The following is a 17,717-nucleotide window of genomic DNA, read 5'->3' on the forward strand; positions in this document are numbered from 1 at the left end:
TTCATTTTTATCGGATCGGGTTCGGTTCGGATTTTCGGGTTCGGTTTATTTGCCCAGCCCTAAGCATTACAACATTTTTTTTGTACCCATATGTCATCACTAGAATGATTCTTAGAATCCTTAGAAAAATAAGTTGGTCCATCTAAATATATAATAATCGTTTTATTGAACTAACCATAAATACATTATTAATGTGATTTATTATTTCCTTAAATAAAATTACGGAATTTCCTAACGTGACTAAAGTATATATGACAATTAATAATTTTGAATAATAAAGATTTAATAAAAATGAGTGTATCTTATATCATCTTTGTATAATTTTCAACTATTAAAATAAATTAAACAACCATATTAACCATATAATAAAAATGAAATTTTTTTCTTTATATGTTATATTTTGAATTTTTAAAAACAAGTATAAACTACTAAAGCTGTTAAAAGTCTCACATTCAAATTTTGTGATCCATGATTTTTTTTTTGGTATGACATGATACAAATGATTAAAAAATCATATAAGTCGAAAGTCTCATTTAATAAGTATTAAAAATAAAAAAAAATATATATATATATATCATTTTAAATTAAATTATATGCCATATAAAAAATACATAAATATCTTCATTCTGAAATTTACTTTGGACAAATTTTTTTGATGAAAAATTTGAAAAAATATTATAAATTACTTAAACTATTAATCTTACAGTGAAATTTTTGTTATCAATGATTTAATTTTTTTGCTATAACAAATACAAATGACAAAAAAAACATATGAGTAGAAATCATCATTTAATAAATATTAATATTAAAATATACTATATATATATATGTTACTATCACTTAAATTTAATTATATATCATATCAAATAGAAAAAATATTTTTTAGATTAATAAACTTTTATTTATATCTTTGCACCAATTTAATTATATAAGTAATAGTTAGTGACTTTTTAGTTATTCAATATATTTTTATTATTTCATAATATGTTAAAAATATATAATATATAAAATAATTTATATATATAATGTTCATTCCGTGCAAGGCGCGGATCTTAACCTAGTATACTATATTTTCAAATTATTGGCAGTTGACAAAAAAAATAAAGGAAGAACACGGTTTCAGACATTCATGGTTAATTAAGACACGGTTGGTCTGGACGAATAATAACTCCTAGGGGAAAGAGAAAATAGTCTTTTTTTTTTCTCCAATCCCCAAAACGCAAGAAAACAATGTCGTTTAACAGCTCCCACCTCCTTCCTCCGCAGGAAGACCTTCCTCTCCGACACTTCTCCTCCGATCAATCACACCAACCGTCGCTTCTCACCGCTAGTTTCCTCAACCTCCCTCCCACCACAGCCACAACCGACTCCAAGTTTACCCATCCGCTTCGGGACGGAGACAGTTCCGCTGCCGCTACAAACCGACGGTGGCTCTCATTCCACACGGAGGTCCAAAACACCGGAGAAGGCGATCCTGAAGAAGTCAACGCCGATGGTGTTGAAGATTGGAGGAGCGCTAGCGACAAAACTGCGATTTTGAAACATCCCATGTACGAGCAGCTTCTGGCAGCCCACATGGCTTGCCTCAGAGTCGCTACTCCCGTTGACCAGATTCCGAGGATCGATGCACAGCTCAGTCAGTTACACACCGTAGCCGCAAAGTACTCATCTCTTGGTGTGGGTATGGACAACAAGGAGCTTGATCATTTCATGGTAAGTTGGATAAAAGGAGCTAAGCTTCCTTTTTTGTCATACTCTGTTTTGTATGTCTTATGGCTTGTTTTATGATGATGCAGTCACATTATGTTGTGGTGTTATGTTCGTTTAAAGAACAACTCCAACACCACGTCTGTGTCCACGCGTTAGAAGCCATTACGGCTTGTTGGGAGATTGAGCAGTCACTACAATCCATAACGGGTATGTGTTCCTTGTTGTCTTCTCGCTATATTGTATGTCTTTTGATTTTTGTGTTGTGTTGTTGTTGTGTAGGAGTTTCACCAAGTGAAAGTAACGGCAAGACAATGTCGGATGATGATGAAGATGATAATCAAGTAGAAGAGAGCGAGGTGAATATGTTTGATGGAAGTTTGGACGGTTCGGATTGCATGATGGGATTCGGTCCTCTTGTTCCAACCGAGCGCGAGAGATCCTTGGTGGAGCGTGTGAAGAAGGAACTGAAGCATGAGCTTAAGCAGGTAATTGATTAATCAAGTTGCCATGCTACATCAAACTAAGCTAACACACTATTTATTATCATGTGTGCTCGTTTTAATAGGGGTTCAAAGAAAAGATTGTGGACATAAGAGAAGAGATAATGAGGAAGAGAAGGGCGGGGAAGCTGCCTGGAGACACAACGTCTGTGCTCAAAGAGTGGTGGCGGACTCACTCCAAATGGCCATACCCAACTGTAAAAGCTTCAGACAAAGACATTTTGTTAGGACGTTTCTGAAAGGCTGTTTTTGATTCTTGATTTGGTTTTTGAATTTTTTGTAGGAGGAAGATAAGGCTAGGCTTGTTGAAGAAACCGGTTTACAGTTGAAGCAGATTAACAATTGGTTTATCAACCAGAGGAAAAGAAACTGGAACAGCAGCTCTTCCACATCGTCTACACTCTCCAAGAGCAAACGTAAACGGTATAACAAAGATTTGGGTGTCCTCATAATATAGAATCATAGATATATCGTTTTACAGTTTAATCAACATATTCTCTCTCTCTCTCTCTACCAAGCTCAGGACTGGGAAGTAGTAGGTGGTTGACCAGAGGATGATGCTTTCCCACGTGAATTCAAGCGAACCGGATATGAAGGACACGGTTTCTCCGGTTATATGATCGTACTGATTACAATATGTATAGGTGTTACCGGTTTGCGTATCAAACCGGATTGTAGAGCTGTATTCCTGTTTGTATCAGCTTAAAATCTATGTTTATATTATGTGTATATAAACGCTTAGTCGGGTATAAATTGCTATGATTCATTAGTATCAAACAATATTTATCACAATTAAATCGTTTTTAATCTAGCTTTGAGAGGTCCGGATTCTTAGAAAAGCATCTTCTACTTGCTCATAGATCTTTTTTAGATTGAGCGTATTTGTGTTTCTCGTTTGTTCTCTGATCTTGAAACTCCTTGTCATTTGATCCTTTTAATCAATGCAGTCGTTAAAAAAAGAAAAAAACAGACGCATAGTTTTGTATAAATGAAAGTTTTGTATATGCAAGGACCGAGTAGGAAGCAACTTTAGGCAAGCTTACAGTTTTGTATATTGACCTCTTGCTATTTTTAGTTCTACCTCTCCGGCTATATTGGACTTGACCATTGATAGTAATCTGAGAAATAACCTTTTTATTCTTTTATTTTTTAAATAAAACAATCTGAAGTCAGGGTACAACAAACATTCACACAGCAAACACACATTCAACAGACACTAATCCAAAATCAACAAATAAAAAAATGATTACAGAGCTATGTTACAAAAACCAAACAAAACAAACAAAGAACATATTAACCAATATGTTGTATCAAATCTGAAGAGAAGAGAATTATCACCATCTAAAACCTCCTTCTTCTCTAGTCTGAATCCTAATCAGTCTCAGCCACCACATAAATATCGCAGAGGCCAAGACCCAAGAGTATATCCCGTGGAGATCGATATCCACCCAACAAAATATATTTTGTTTCTAAAAATTGAGACTAAACCAAACCAAAAGGGAGGAGATAAAAATGAACACCTCTCCCAAACAAACAAAGTGACCTGCAATACATTGTTGAAACATATCAAAAGATAGTAGCTTTCCATCAGGATTATGTAAAGCAGATATGAGTTACTACTTACTTACCTACTGATACAATACTGAGAAGAATGTTTCATCAACTAGATCCAGAAAACACATTCTCCAAGATATCATGCAGTTTTGGAGCTCGTCTCCTGAACATCGGTTCTAGCCGGAAAGATGGGACACCGGTCTGCCATCTTTTGGCATCATACATCTCATTCCATGCCTGTACTATCTCATCAATCTTGAACCCCATGCCTTCAAGTGCACTCTCGCTTGAACAATGATTCTTTACCATCACAGCTACATCAGTTGAAGAAGCTCCGGCTAGTTCAAACTTCTCAACCGCAACCTCCAAACATTCATCCCAAGTTAGTAACCCGAGCTTATACTCCACTATAGACCGGTCATATAGCAAGGAGCCCCACAAGAGATTAATCTGAGAACTCATATTAGCCGCCTGCTCCTCATCTGAAACTTCACTAAACAACTCCATCTTATGCAGCAGCAGCGTCTTCTCTATATCATACTTGGAGATTCCGTTGAGACGACCCTCTTCCATCTCTTCCCATATCTGCATACCCTTCTCCATGCTATCCTCAGCTTTGTTGTAAAGCTTAAGAACATCCTTAGACACCTCACTCTCTATGTCTACTTTACTTTTTAATGCATGGTACCACAAAAGCTTTGCCTGTTCGAATTGCTGTTGACCAAGTGCAATGAGAGCTTCGTGGAAGTCAGGTTTGATCTTAAGAGCTTCCTCATACTTCTCTGCAGCTTTATTGTACTCGTTCTGCGTCCACACAAACGCAGCCTCTACAGCTTCTATTACAGCTTCTCTTGAAGCATCTTCGGGGAAAGAGACTTGCTTCCTTGCCTTAGACATGTAAACGTTACCCCAGTTGAACATAGCTAGTGCACCCATCTCTTGGAACTTATCAGCTGCGATTCCAAAGAGCTCTTGCGCATCTTCACCAGTTACTGCGTCTTCCATTGCTTCTGCGTACAGCTTCATCCCAAGGTCATGGAGGTCCAAGTAGGAATCAGAATCAAACCCCACATGGTTCTTGAACATTTGCGCAAACTGGAAGATCCAGTTCTCAAAGGAGGTGGATGCTTTGTCAGATTCCACATACTCTCCCACACTCGATCTCTTGACAACCTTCATGCCATCATAGCTTGGTTCTTGATCAGGGTGAACTTCAGCTATATATAATTTTAAGGAACCGAGTTTGTCATGGTTAGAAGCAGCTAGCGTTAGCTCATCCGTCGTGGTGATGGTGACTAAATCACCTTCTGGATCCTTGAACTTGATCAAGAAACCTCTTAGAGAAGGGAAACGATCTTTGATCACATCTCTTACAAGTCTAACGCTGGAATCTAGCGGTAACTCTGCCCACCTGATATCATCTCCATGTACCAACTTAACCGTTCTAGTAACTGTTGCCTCTTCTTTTGTAGAGGCAATGACCTCTTTGTCCATAACAACAACCTTATCATCTTCCATCTTCCTCTCTTCTCCTCCTGCCTTGTTACCATTTCTCTTCTTTTGTTTCTTGAATTTAGGTTTCTTTTCGTCTTTATTACCACCAATCTTTGCATCAATCTCAGACTTTTTATCGCTCTTCTCCTCCTCCTCCTCCTCCTTTGGCTTATCCTTGCTCTCTGCTTCGTCTCTCTTGACAATCTTTGGACTCTCAACACCACTCTTCTTCTTCTTACTCTTCTTCACAACCTTCTTAACAAAGCTCTTCTCCATCTCATCAACATCGATCCCTTTCTCCACCAACGCCTTCTTCACCCTCTCAAACACTTCATTCGCAGACGCGTTCTCAGGCTCCATGTTCAGAACAATCATAACATCCCTAAACGCGTAATCTAGCTTGTTCAAAGCCTCGTAACACCTAGACCTTCGCACTAGAGCCTTACTGTACCTAGGAGAAGCCTCGAGAGCGAGATTACATTCGTTTATAGCGTTAGGGTACTCACCTAGTCCCATTCGCATGTAGCAAGAAGCCATGCTCGTTCTAAGATACGCTATGTCGATGTGTTCCTTAGGCAAAAGCTTCACGGCTTTGTCGTAAGTTAACATCGCTCCTTCGTTGTCGCGTTTTTGAAACAGCTTGTTCCCTTCTTCTTTGAGCTCGAGTGCTCTGTTGATGAATATCTCCATGTCTTCGTCGAAGGCTCTTGAAGTTGAACGATGGTTGGCTTTCCCTGACTTGCCTCCGCCGCCGGAAGCATCTTTTGGCATCTCCGGAGTTTTCTTCTTTGCCGCCGGCTTTCCCATTTGAAGGTGAAACTACTTTCCCTATATAGAAACTACTCTCCCGATATAGAAACCAATCGATAAACCTCTAAGATTGAAGTTTGATGATGAAGCAGAGGAATAAAACAGAGAAGAAGAAGAAGTATTTATGCTGGATTTGTTAAACATTTAGACCAAAGGAAAAAGTGTTTTATGTTGGAAACTTCAAAGGGAACACGAAACGACTGTTTCTATAGGTGGCGTGAACCCTAATCCACGAATCAAATAAATAATAAAAAAAAATACACATTTGTTTGTTTGTTGTAATAAGCAAACGGTATTGTATTCCGACCAAAGCGAAAGTTGTGTGTGTTTGCTGGAAAATATGGAGAATTATAAGTTTTTTCCTTTTTTTTTTTAATATGGCTAAATATGAAAAAATCAATTTAAGAAAAAACACACAGAGTAATTGATATAGGCCCAATAAGTAAGTTTATCTAGGCCCAATATGTATTTTAGGCCTTTCAATTTATCAAATTTTACAAAAAGATGCTCACGTCAATTTAAATATGGAGAATTATAAGTTATTTCCTATTTTTTAACATGGCTAAATATGAAAAAATCAATTTAAGAAAAAACACAGAGAGAGTAATTGATATAGGCCCAATAAGTAAGTTTATTTAGACCCAATAAGTATTTTTAGGCCTTTCAGTTTATCAAATTTTACAAAAAGATGCTCACGTCAATTTTATCGGGGAAAAAGAAAACTCATCTTGCTTGAGAGACAAGAAACCTAATAGCCTTGTTCATAGGATCATGGACATGTTTCTTGTTACATAAATTAATGGCTGAAACTTCAGCCGACCCTGGAGCTTACGGGTTTGAAGAAGTAAGGCTCGCCGACATAAGTAAACTGAGCGGTGCCGCCAGCTGCTATAGCGTTTCCGTTAATCAGAAGACATGTGTTTCCTCTTGGGAGCAGTAGCCATGGTTCAACAGGCTTCATGGGAGCAAAACCTCCGCAAGAGAGAGTCACGTGCAACTGAGGTTGGGAGCACGTGTTGATCACCGATATTTTCCACTCTGGTTCTCCGGAGATTACTCTCCCCGTCCTCGCCCCTCCGATCTGGATGTTAGCGAAAGAGCAGCCGCACAGTCCTGGATTAAGCAGATGATGATTGGAGATTAAGATAAAGGCAATAAACTTATGGGATACATGATCATACATGCAAAAAAGTCTATAGAGATACATTACCTTGAGTGACCATAGACAGAAGAAGAAAGACAACAAAATACCGAAGAGCAAACGTCATTGTTATTGTGATTTTGTGTGTTTCTTGAATGAGAAAGGAGTCAGTCAGATTTATATAGTCGTTGCTTATGCTATAGTCTTTTGCAGCCTTAATTAGTAAAGATATAGTCCTAGATTTCATAAGAATATGAAAACACAGTTACCAAATAAATACAGTATAGTTAGTATATATCTATACACTTTAGGCAATGTATTTTACTCATTAATTGCTTGTATTTGGTTGGTCAACGGATCTAAGATTTCATTTCTAGTATTAGATTTACAGTATTACTTGCAAGGTGTTTTATCTCTTTATTATTTTTTAAAACATTTCATACTATGTGTCTTAACACTAGTACTGCCCATATCCTTCCAGATTAATATTATAGTTTTGCAAGAGATTTGTGCTAAGCAAATTATATAATAGACGGAAGAATGATGAATAACGAAAAAGTAAATATATACTCAATTCACCATTTCCTTATTTTGTTTTCTTACCCCAATACTCCCTAATCATAGTTTCATCTGTACCAAAAAGAGTTATAATTTTTGAATCAGGCCCAAAAATTGCCTCAAAGAGTATTAAAGCGCCATGTATGTGATGATGAGAAACCGGGGACGAGTGATTAAGCTACGCATTGATCATGCCATGGAACACACTTTTTATGCAAAACGAACGGATTTACAATCGGTTATCATGCAGCTACTAAGACAAAATATTTTTTTTCTGAATATCGTAAAGCCTAAGCATTTTTCTGCTAACCATGTGAACAGTTTTTTTTTTTTTTGTGTGTGTGGGAGAGAAGTATTCACAGTTTCACACATTGTATTGTGCCGCTTGCAACAAAGTCGATTGTCGTTTATATATGTTGCCTGGATAATACCAACCATCCAAGATCCGATGGTGGCATGGTGCTATCATCAAACGACATATAATCCACTGCATTTAATTACACCAGTGGATAAATTGTGAACCGAGCTTAGTTTGACTTATATTACTCTTTAGGACCACTTCAAATTATTTCTAGATAATTTTAAAAGTTAATAACTATGTTTGAGGTTTCTTTTAAAATTATAATCTCTATCTAACAATATATCTAAACTTAAAAGTTTTTACCCTAATTTATCTATGTATATTTTTAAAAAATCTTATTTTTCCTAATTTTTATATTTTTATATTTAGAATTATGTTCGACTGCTCTAATTGCACATGCTATTAGACGACTCTGTTACTCTTCATGTGACAGAATCTTTTACCAATGTGTTGAAACCTAACCTATTTATATTAATATATGCGCCACCGAAAGAAGCACACAAATCGCCTGATCAATGAGAGACAGGAGAACCATTTAGCTCTGCATGCATATATTTGAAGGTTTTTTTCTCTTAATATGTAAATTTATAAATTAAAAATAAAATATTTGTTCATTTAGAATAAAGTAACAAATTATTATATTTTGTACATATATTTTTAAGGAGTAAGAATTTACAAATGTGAAAGAAAACATGCATATTATCTAGCACAGAAAAATATTGTTTACCAATTTATCATAGAAGTCAAGTATATTGTTTTATAATAGAAATTAAGTTTTTAAACTATATTAATAAAATGAGATATAAATGTAAGCATTTTTGTTTACCTCTATTTACCAACAACTCTTTTTAAATTGAATGTTGTTCTGTATGGTTTTTAGTTAATCTTTTCCTTGTTAGTATAAGTTAGTTTATGGGAGTAAGTGTTTGCTCCAGCCTTTGTTTCTGGATGGTATATTGTACCTCCCCGGCTTTTGGCTCCGGAAGGTGGTTAAGTTTTGCCGACTTTGTGTAATCAACGTTTATAATTAATTTTAAACCAACCAAACCGAAAATAAAATAAAAAAAACGTGGTTCGGGAGCCAAACCGAATCTCACGGGAAGAAGAAGAAGGTGGGTAACGGTAGGCTTCGAGCCTCCGTCAAATGACGTGTCATCCTCTTGGATTTTCCGTTAAAGTAGAGGACACCGCCGTTAATCGCCGTGGGTCCATGGAATTCAACCAGAGGAAGAAGAGAAGACCCTGAGAGACGCTCTCTCTCTCTCTTTCTCTCTCTCAGATCGGGAAGATCAGTGCTCGATCGCGGCTCCGATTGGAAATTGATCGGAATATTCGATTCATGTTCAGAGAGAGTAGGTAGAGAGTTTGGTGGAGATGATGCAGAGACGGAGTCCGCCGAAGCACAGGCATGACGGAACGTCGCCTCTTCCATTGGGGATGGATTGGAGTCCTCCCCCGCGCAAATTGGTTAGTTATTATTACTTTTCCCGCGAATTCGAACTTTTTTGTGACTGAGTAACTGACTGAGAGATATCACTATGCTCAATTTAATTTTCTCATAAATGTAAAGGTGGAGACTGAGATTATTTATTATTATGTGTTTTTTTTTGTTTTTTGTGCAGAATGGTGGAGATACTGTTTGGCCTCATGACCCTCGAACCGGATGGAGTTATTGTGTTACAATTCCCTCCTGGGTTCTCCTTCCTAAATCTAAATACTCCGATCCTGTTGTGGTACTTTTCAATTTTTACATCTTCAGTGTTGAATTTTACATACTTATGTAACATTTTAGAGGAACAGTTTTACAGGGTTCAGATAAGTGTGCAGTCCCCTGAAGGTGTTACCACAATGCGACGAGTGTTGAGAAGATTTAATGATTTTCTTAAGCTATTAACTGATGTAAGAATTTGTTCTCCCTTAGTATCGCCTTATCCAACTCTCTCCTGTTTCATTTCTTTAACGATATGCACATTCATCTTTTCCTTTCAGCTTAAAAAAGCATTTCCCAGAAAACGTTTTCCATCAGCTCCACCCAAAGGGCTGTTACGTATGAAAAGCAGAGCAGTGTTAGAAGAGGTATTGCATTGTTCTTGGCGCTAACTGAATTAGGTCACTTGTGTAGCCCCTTTCTTTAAACATCGCCTAACGAAGAGTAAGCACGAATAGTGCAGATGTATAGATATACGGAGAGCCATGTTCTCAGCATACTAATTATTCATGCAAAAAAATCTGTTTCACAAGTGATAACTGTGACCTTGTTGCAGAGAAGATGTTCTCTTGAGGAATGGATAACGAAGCTATTATCTGATATAGAATTGGCAAGAAGTGTCGTAGTTGCATCCTTTCTTGAACTAGAAGCTGCTGCTAGGTCTGGTATGAGCTATTCATTATGTTCTTAAGCCGTGCTTTGGTAAACTTTATTAACTGTTATTAAATTCTACCGTCATGTTGCATTTCAGCATGCCAAGATGTAGATCAGAATGCTTCTGATACCAATAATGATAGCACAAGTTCGTCACCAATGGTTCATCCAAGTTTGAGCTTGTTTCAGACCGGCGGCAGTTCTTCTCTCACATCTGACTATGGCAGTGATACTGTTTATGAAACATCTGAGCTTGGATCTCCAAGTGTAGGACATGATGATATTTCTGAAATTGGCACCGAAGATTTAAATCTGGATGAAGAAGTAACAAATCCAATAGAGAAGCTCGTTAACTTTAGCATGTCCAACATTGACGAAGGACTTTCAATGAGCCAAACTATTCTAGAGCAACTTGAAGACTTTCCCAAACATAAAGTCCGCTCAAGATATGTCAATAGTATCCAAGGGAAGGATGTGTATAATGGAAACGCTTCTAAAGATGTGTTTCTTGGTAACAATGGCTCACGACTTCTCTCTGAATTAGAATCATCAGCTCACTCAGTTATGCATAATCGAAATCTTTCTATTGAAAGTGCGGACGGGTTTTCTCTACACCGGTGAGACCTCAACATCTGGTCTCCTAAGTTCAAGCAGTGAAAGCCACCTGGATCTGCACCGAGGTGCTGGTGTATCGCATGGAACTGGTCTTGTTTGCAACCCAGAGAGACAGGGCAGTGCACAAATAGTTCTTCCAGTGGACCTGCGTAAGAAATTAAACAGGATTCTATTAACCACGAATGAGAGACTTGTCAATGCAAAAACAGATATGGAAGATCTTATAGCAAGACTGAATCAAGAGATAGCCGTGAAAGATTACCTGAACAAAAAGGTACAATAAGAAAGGAAATCATTTTCTTTTTCTTTTTGGTTTTACACATCCGTATCTTACCCTTTTTTTCTTTTTTGGAGCGATGGGAGTGTTGTAATCTTGTTTTTACTGGTCAGGTTAATGATTTAGAAGGGGGACTTGAAACAACTAAGCAGAGAAGCAAAGAGAATTTGGAGCAAGCTATCTTGACCGAGAGAGAAAGATGTACTCAGATATAGTGGGATATGGAAGAACTTAGACAAAAATCTTACGAGATGGAAATGAAGTTAAAAGCGAGGGAGGTATGATTTAAAATAGTCCCATATCTATTAAATTATTTTAGCAACCACTGAAGAGCAGGCTGATTTAGAATCATTACAACAGGATGGGAGCTCACATGAAGAACCCACTGAAGAGCCAACTATTTCCGAGAGAGATGTTTTGTCGAAAGAATTAGATGCCAGAAAACAACAACTGGGGGATCTCTCCAGGCGATATAATGAATTAGAGGCAAAATCTAAAGCAGATATTAAAGTTCTTGTCAAAGAGGTTAAATCTCTGAGGCGTTCTCATGTGGAGCTAGAAAAGAAGCTGACTCAATCTTTGACAGATAAAACAGAAGCTGAGGTAATTTCTGGCTGTGACAGCACCATGGGTTTGTAGATCTTTACTATGTATGTATGAAAACAAGAGAGATAACTGAGCCTGGAAGAACGTTGCACTTTTTAGAAACTGCTGGAACATGAGAGAAAGCTACTTGAGAACACAGCATCGGCTAGAAAAAAGTTGCTTACTGACTGCAGAATTCTCCACGACCGGCTTAAAGAGTACAACTTGAATTTATCAACAGACGGAAATGGTAGCCTGGTAGAGGACTCAACTACAGTATCAGATGCTTTGCGGTTGCTGTCAATATCTGATGATCAAATTGAGGAGGTAATACTGCATCTCTGCTTTATCTTCTTTTTAAATCACAGTTTCCCAACCCAATCACATCCATGGTTTCCTCTACTAGGAGTTGCTTTTCACTGCTTGTTGATACATGCATCGGGATAAAGCTATTTGTTAGCGTAGGGTATTAGTTATTCGCTGTACTAGTGAAGCATTGCTAAAACAAACCTTTCTTGTAACACTGTAACGGTGGCCATTTTTCAGGCTCAGCTGCTTGCGGGGTTTGATGAAACTGCTCAGGGCATTGATAAATCTCTCAGCATCCATACCGAGACAAGAATCATGGAGGACGAGCATAATGGAGGAGAGTACACAAGTCATGCATTCAAGCAACACTTATCACAACATGGGATCCTACATCAAACAAGCTGTCCGTATACTCCACAGCAAAATGGAGTGGCTGAGAGGAAGAATAGGCACCTCATGGAAGTGGCAAGGTCACTTATGTTTCAGAGTAATGTTCCAAAGAGATTTTGGAGTGATGCGGTTGCCACGGCCTGTTACTTGATAAACAGAACTCCAACCAAGGTTCTGAATGAGAAGGCTCCATTTGAAGTTCTGAACAGGTACAAACCAGCTCTTGATTACTTGCGAGTCTTTGGATGCCTATGCTTTGTGCTCAAACCAGGAGAGATGATCAACAAGCTAGAAGCAAGAAGTACTAAGGCTGTGTTCATAGGATACTCAGCTACACAGAAAGGATACAAATGCTATGATCCTATAGCAAGGAGAGTTCTTGTATCTAGAGATGTGAAGTTCTTGGAAGATAGAGGATACTATGAAGAAAAGAACCAAGAAGACCTGAAGGACTTAACATCAGACAAGGCCACCACCTTGCGGATCATCCTTGAAGGTCTTGGAATCAGTACATCCCAGGATCCGAGGAATCACGCCACTACACCTCCTGAAGTTGGTTCACCATCCCACCTTGAAGAGAAGACCCTGAGAGACGCCATCCCTTCTCTCTCAGATCGGGAAGATCAGTGCTCGATCGCGGCTCTGATTGGAAATTGATCGGAATATTCGATTCATGTTCAGAGAGAGTAGGTAGAGAGTTTGGTGGAGATGATGCAGAGACGGAGTCCGCCGAAGCACAGGCATGACGGAACGTCGCCGCTTCCATTGGGGATGGATTGGAGTCCTCCCCCGCGCAAATTGGTTAGTTATTATTACTTTTCCCGCGAATTCGAACTTTGTCGTGACTGAGTAACTGACTGAGAGATATCACTATGCTCAATTTAATTTTCTTATAAATGTAAAGGTGGAGAGACTTCAAGGTACTGAGATTATTTATTATCATGTGTTTTTTTTTTGTTTTTTGGTGCAGAATGGTGGAGATACTGTTTGGCCTCATGACCCTCGAACCGGATGGAGTTATTGTATTACAATTCCCTCCTGGGCTCTCCTTCCTAAATCTAAATACTCCGATCCTGTTGTGGTACTTTTCAATTTTCACATCTTCAGTGTTTTATCTTATCGTACCAAGTTTTTCTGATCCTGGCGTAGGGTCAACTTCTGTGAATCAATAAACTTCAACGTGAAAAATGTTTTATCTGTTCCTACCTGAGTTATCTACTGGAGTGTTCTTTTTTTGGTAGTTGAAGAGTTTTGTTGTTGTGCATGTCTTAAATTATTCCAGTATTTATGTAACATTTTAGAGGAACAGTTTTACAGGGTTCAGATAAGTGTGCAGTCCCCTGAAGGTGTTACCACAATGCGAGGAGTGTTTAGAAGATTTAATGATTTTCTTAAGCTATTAACTGATGTAAGAATTTGTTCTCCCTTAGTATCGCCTTATCCAACTCTCTCCTGTTTCATTTCTCTAACGATTTGCCCATTCATCTTTTCCTTTTAGCTTAAAAAAGCATTTCCCAGAAAACGTTTTCCATCAGCTCCACCCAAAGGGCTGTTACGTATGAAAAGCAGAGCAGTGTTAGAAGAGGTATTGCATTGTTCTTGGCGCTAACTGAATTAGGTCACTTGTGTAGCCCCTTTCTCTAAACATCGCCCAACGAAGAGTAAGCACGAATAGTGCAGATGTATAGATATACGGAGAGCCATGTTCTCAGCATACTAATTATTCATGCAAAAAAATCTGTTTCACAAGTGATAACTGTGACCTTGTTGCAGAGAAGATGTTCTCTTGAGGAATGGATAACGAAGCTATTATCTGATATAGAATTGGCAAGAAGTGTCGTAGTTGCATCCTTTCTTGAACTAGAAGCTGCTGCTAGGTCTGGTATGAGCTATTCATTATGTTCTTAAGCCGTGCTTTGGTAAACTTTATTAACTGTTATTAAATTCTACCGTCATGTTGCATTTCAGCATGCCAAGATGTAGATCAGAATGCTTCTGATACCAATAATGATAGCACAAGTTCGTCACCAATGGTTCATCCAAGTTTGAGCTTGTTTCAGACCGGCGGCAGTTCTTCTCTCACATCTGACTATGGCAGTGATACTGTTTATGAAACATCTGAGCTTGGATCTCCAAGTGTAGGACATGATGATATTTCTGAAATTGGCACCGAAGATTTAAATCTGGATGAAGAAGTAACAAATCCAATAGAGAAGCTCGTTAACTTTAGCATGTCCAACATTGACGAAGGACTTTCAATGAGCCAAACTATTCTAGAGCAACTTGAAGACTTTCCCAAACATAAAGTCCGCTCAAGATATGTCAATAGTATCCAAGGGAAGGATGTGTATAATGGAAACGCTTCTAAAGATGTGTTTCTTGGTAACAATGGCTCACGACTTCTCTCTGAATTAGAATCATCAGCTCACTCAGTTATGCATAATCGAAATCTTTCTATTGAAAGTGCGGACGGGTTTTCTCTACACCGGTGAGACCTCAACATCTGGTCTCCTAAGTTCAAGCAGTGAAAGCCACCTGGATCTGCACCGAGGTGCTGGTGTATCGCATGGAACTGGTCTTGTTTGCAACCCAGAGAGACAGGGCAGTGCACAAATAGTTCTTCCAGTGGACCTGCGTAAGAAATTAAACAGGATTCTATTAACCACGAATGAGAGACTTGTCAATGCAAAAACAGATATGGAAGATCTTATAGCAAGACTGAATCAAGAGATAGCCGTGAAAGATTACCTGAACAAAAAGGTACAATAAGAAAGGAAATCATTTTCTTTTTCTTTTTGGTTTTACACATCCGTATCTTACCCTTTTTTTCTTTTTTGGAGCGATGGGAGTGTTGTAATCTTGTTTTTACTGGTCAGGTTAATGATTTAGAAGGGGGACTTGAAACAACTAAGCAGAGAAGCAAAGAGAATTTGGAGCAAGCTATCTTGACCGAGAGAGAAAGATGTACTCAGATATAGTGGGATATGGAAGAACTTAGACAAAAATCTTACGAGATGGAAATGAAGTTAAAAGCGAGGGAGGTATGATTTAAAATAGTCCCATATCTATTAAATTATTTTAGCAACCACTGAAGAGCAGGCTGATTTAGAATCATTACAACAGGATGGGAGCTCACATGAAGAACCCACTGAAGAGCCAACTATTTCCGAGAGAGATGTTTTGTCGAAAGAATTAGATGCCAGAAAACAACAACTGGGGGATCTCTCCAGGCGATATAATGAATTAGAGGCAAAATCTAAAGCAGATATTAAAGTTCTTGTCAAAGAGGTTAAATCTCTGAGGCGTTCTCATGTGGAGCTAGAAAAGAAGCTGACTCAATCTTTGACAGATAAAACAGAAGCTGAGGTAATTTCTGGCTGTGACAGCACCATGGGTTTGTAGATCTTTACTATGTATGTATGAAAACAAGAGAGATAACTGAGCCTGGAAGAACGTTGCACTTTTTAGAAACTGCTGGAACATGAGAGAAAGCTACTTGAGAACACAGCATCGGCTAGAAAAAAGTTGCTTACTGACTGCAGAATTCTCCACGACCGGCTTAAAGAGTACAACTTGAATTTATCAACAGACGGAAATGGTAGCCTGGTAGAGGACTCAACTACAGTATCAGATGCTTTGCGGTTGCTGTCAATATCTGATGATCAAATTGAGGAGGTAATACTGCATCTCTGCTTTATCTTCTTTTTAAATCACAGTTTCCCAACCCAATCACATCCATGGTTTCCTCTACTAGGAGTTGCTTTTCACTGCTTGTTGATACATGCATCGGGATAAAGCTATTTGTTAGCGTAGGGTATTAGTTATTCGCTGTACTAGTGAAGCATTGCTAAAACAAACCTTTCTTGTAACACTGTAACGGTGGCCATTTTTCAGGCTCAGCTGCTTGCGGGGTTTGATGAAACTGCTCAGGGCATTGATAAATCTCTCAGCATCCATACCGAGACAAGAATCATGGAGGACGAGCTGAGGAAGACATTAGGAGAGATCTTTGTTGAGAATGCCAAATTGAGAAAACAGGTGAACTCTGCAATGCTTCGTGCTCTCCAACAAGACGTAAAGACCACCAAGGAAGATATGAACGAGAAAGAGGAGGCATCAACAGAAACACTGAACGTCGTATAGGTATTAATCATAATAGTTTGCTTTTACCTGAGAATAGAGTTTACAATGAGAACTACCATTTTTATTGTCTTTGATCAATGGACTGGTCGCTTTCTATTACAAAAGGGTTGGTCTCTTGGTGAAGAAGTTGAAGCTGTGTACTGCGTATGTTTGTTGTATACCCGTATTGCGTTGTTAATCCTTTTTTGCATATATAATAAAGTGTGTAAAAAACTACTTAATGACTTTTTCGAATATATCGTCGCATGATGTATTTCTACCAATGTTCAAATGTTATTAAGCAAAAAAAGGTTGCATAGATAACTACATATATGCCGAGCTTAGTAACACAAGCTTGTGATCCGAGTGAAGATAATAAGTTGATGGGACGTTGTGCCGATTTGCATGGTTTGCTGAGGTATATATTCTGGAATTTTGTGGAAACTCATTTGGTCCAATGGTTTCGGTAAGGATTCATTAATGTTTTTATAATAAGAAATCTGAGTTTCGAATCGTAGAAAGGACGAAATTATTTTAAACTAATAAAAAAGGGTTTATAAGAGATTTGCAGTATGACACAAAGAGTACTGTCAAACGTAAATCCGATAGATTGCTCATGTGATGCAGTCATATCACATGAATTTTCATAACGCATATAGAATTATCGCCTATAAAATTATCTGTAATATTTTTTCGTAATATATAATAACATAATTATCCAGCGTTAAAAAAGTTAATTATGTATGGAAAAAAATATGTATTCCTACCAATGTTCATATGGAAAGAAATATTCAACATTTTTGTTTTGACTATATTTTATAAGAAATTCATGTAAGATTATATTCGTTCTTTTGACCAAAAAAAAGATTATATTCTTTCTGAATTTATCTTTGACCATGACAACTATTTTGAACGTTTGTATTAGTATA

General features: G+C 37.9%; 3 protein-coding genes and 2 pseudogenes across 3 annotated transcripts; 3 read left to right on the top strand and 2 right to left on the bottom strand.

The window, feature by feature from the left end:
• The first annotated feature begins 1,126 nt into the window (after positions 1-1,126).
• LOC106406927 (homeobox protein knotted-1-like 5) lies at positions 1,127-3,021 on the top strand. The gene is made up of 6 exons (XM_013847676.3): positions 1,127-1,713; positions 1,797-1,917; positions 1,990-2,195; positions 2,276-2,407; positions 2,494-2,633; positions 2,734-3,021. Exons 1-6 carry the CDS (start codon positions 1,231-1,233, stop codon positions 2,744-2,746), a joined length of 1,095 nt encoding a protein of 364 aa, XP_013703130.1. The 5' UTR covers positions 1,127-1,230; the 3' UTR covers positions 2,747-3,021.
• A 303-nt stretch (positions 3,022-3,324) lies between these two features.
• LOC106407658 (protein PHOX4-like) lies at positions 3,325-6,368 on the bottom strand. The gene is made up of 2 exons (XM_013848530.3): positions 3,839-6,368; positions 3,325-3,753 (listed from the first exon to the last, which is right to left on the bottom strand). Exon 1 carries the CDS (start codon positions 6,063-6,065, stop codon positions 3,870-3,872), a length of 2,196 nt encoding a protein of 731 aa, XP_013703984.1. The 5' UTR covers positions 6,066-6,368; the 3' UTR covers positions 3,325-3,753; positions 3,839-3,869.
• A 315-nt stretch (positions 6,369-6,683) lies between these two features.
• On the bottom strand, positions 6,684-7,371 carry LOC106423318. Its single transcript, XM_013864099.3, has 2 exons — positions 7,279-7,371; positions 6,684-7,181 (listed from the first exon to the last, which is right to left on the bottom strand). Exons 1-2 carry the CDS (start codon positions 7,334-7,336, stop codon positions 6,880-6,882), a joined length of 360 nt encoding a protein of 119 aa, XP_013719553.1. The 5' UTR covers positions 7,337-7,371; the 3' UTR covers positions 6,684-6,879.
• Positions 7,372-9,182: 1,811 nt separating this feature from the next.
• LOC106423317 lies at positions 9,183-12,822 on the top strand (annotated as a pseudogene).
• A 239-nt stretch (positions 12,823-13,061) lies between these two features.
• On the top strand, positions 13,062-17,072 carry LOC106423399 (annotated as a pseudogene).
• Positions 17,073-17,717: the final 645 nt, after the last annotated feature.

This window comes from Brassica napus, chromosome A3 (genome assembly GCF_020379485.1).
Source record: "Brassica napus cultivar Da-Ae chromosome A3, Da-Ae, whole genome shotgun sequence".
NCBI lineage: Eukaryota > Viridiplantae > Streptophyta > Magnoliopsida > Brassicales > Brassicaceae > Brassica > Brassica napus.

Bases quoted from the DNA above. Each gene is read 5' to 3' on its own strand.
- LOC106406927 (XM_013847676.3), top strand. From the start codon at position 1,231: ATGTCGTTTAACAGCTCCCACCTCCTTCCTCCGCAGGAAGACCTTCCT. The intron at 1,918-1,989 runs GTATGTGTTCCT...GTTGTTGTGTAG, and splicing joins GTCACTACAATCCATAACGG to GAGTTTCACCAAGTGAAAGT. The intron at 2,408-2,493 runs GTAAAAGCTTCA...AATTTTTTGTAG, and splicing joins CCAAATGGCCATACCCAACT to GAGGAAGATAAGGCTAGGCT.
- LOC106407658 (XM_013848530.3), bottom strand. From the start codon at position 6,065: ATGGGAAAGCCGGCGGCAAAGAAGAAAACTCCGGAGATGCCAAAAGAT.
- LOC106423318 (XM_013864099.3), bottom strand. From the start codon at position 7,336: ATGACGTTTGCTCTTCGGTATTTTGTTGTCTTTCTTCTTCTGTCTATG. The intron at 7,182-7,278 runs GTAATGTATCTC...TGCTTAATCCAG, and splicing joins TCTGTCTATGGTCACTCAAG to GACTGTGCGGCTGCTCTTTC.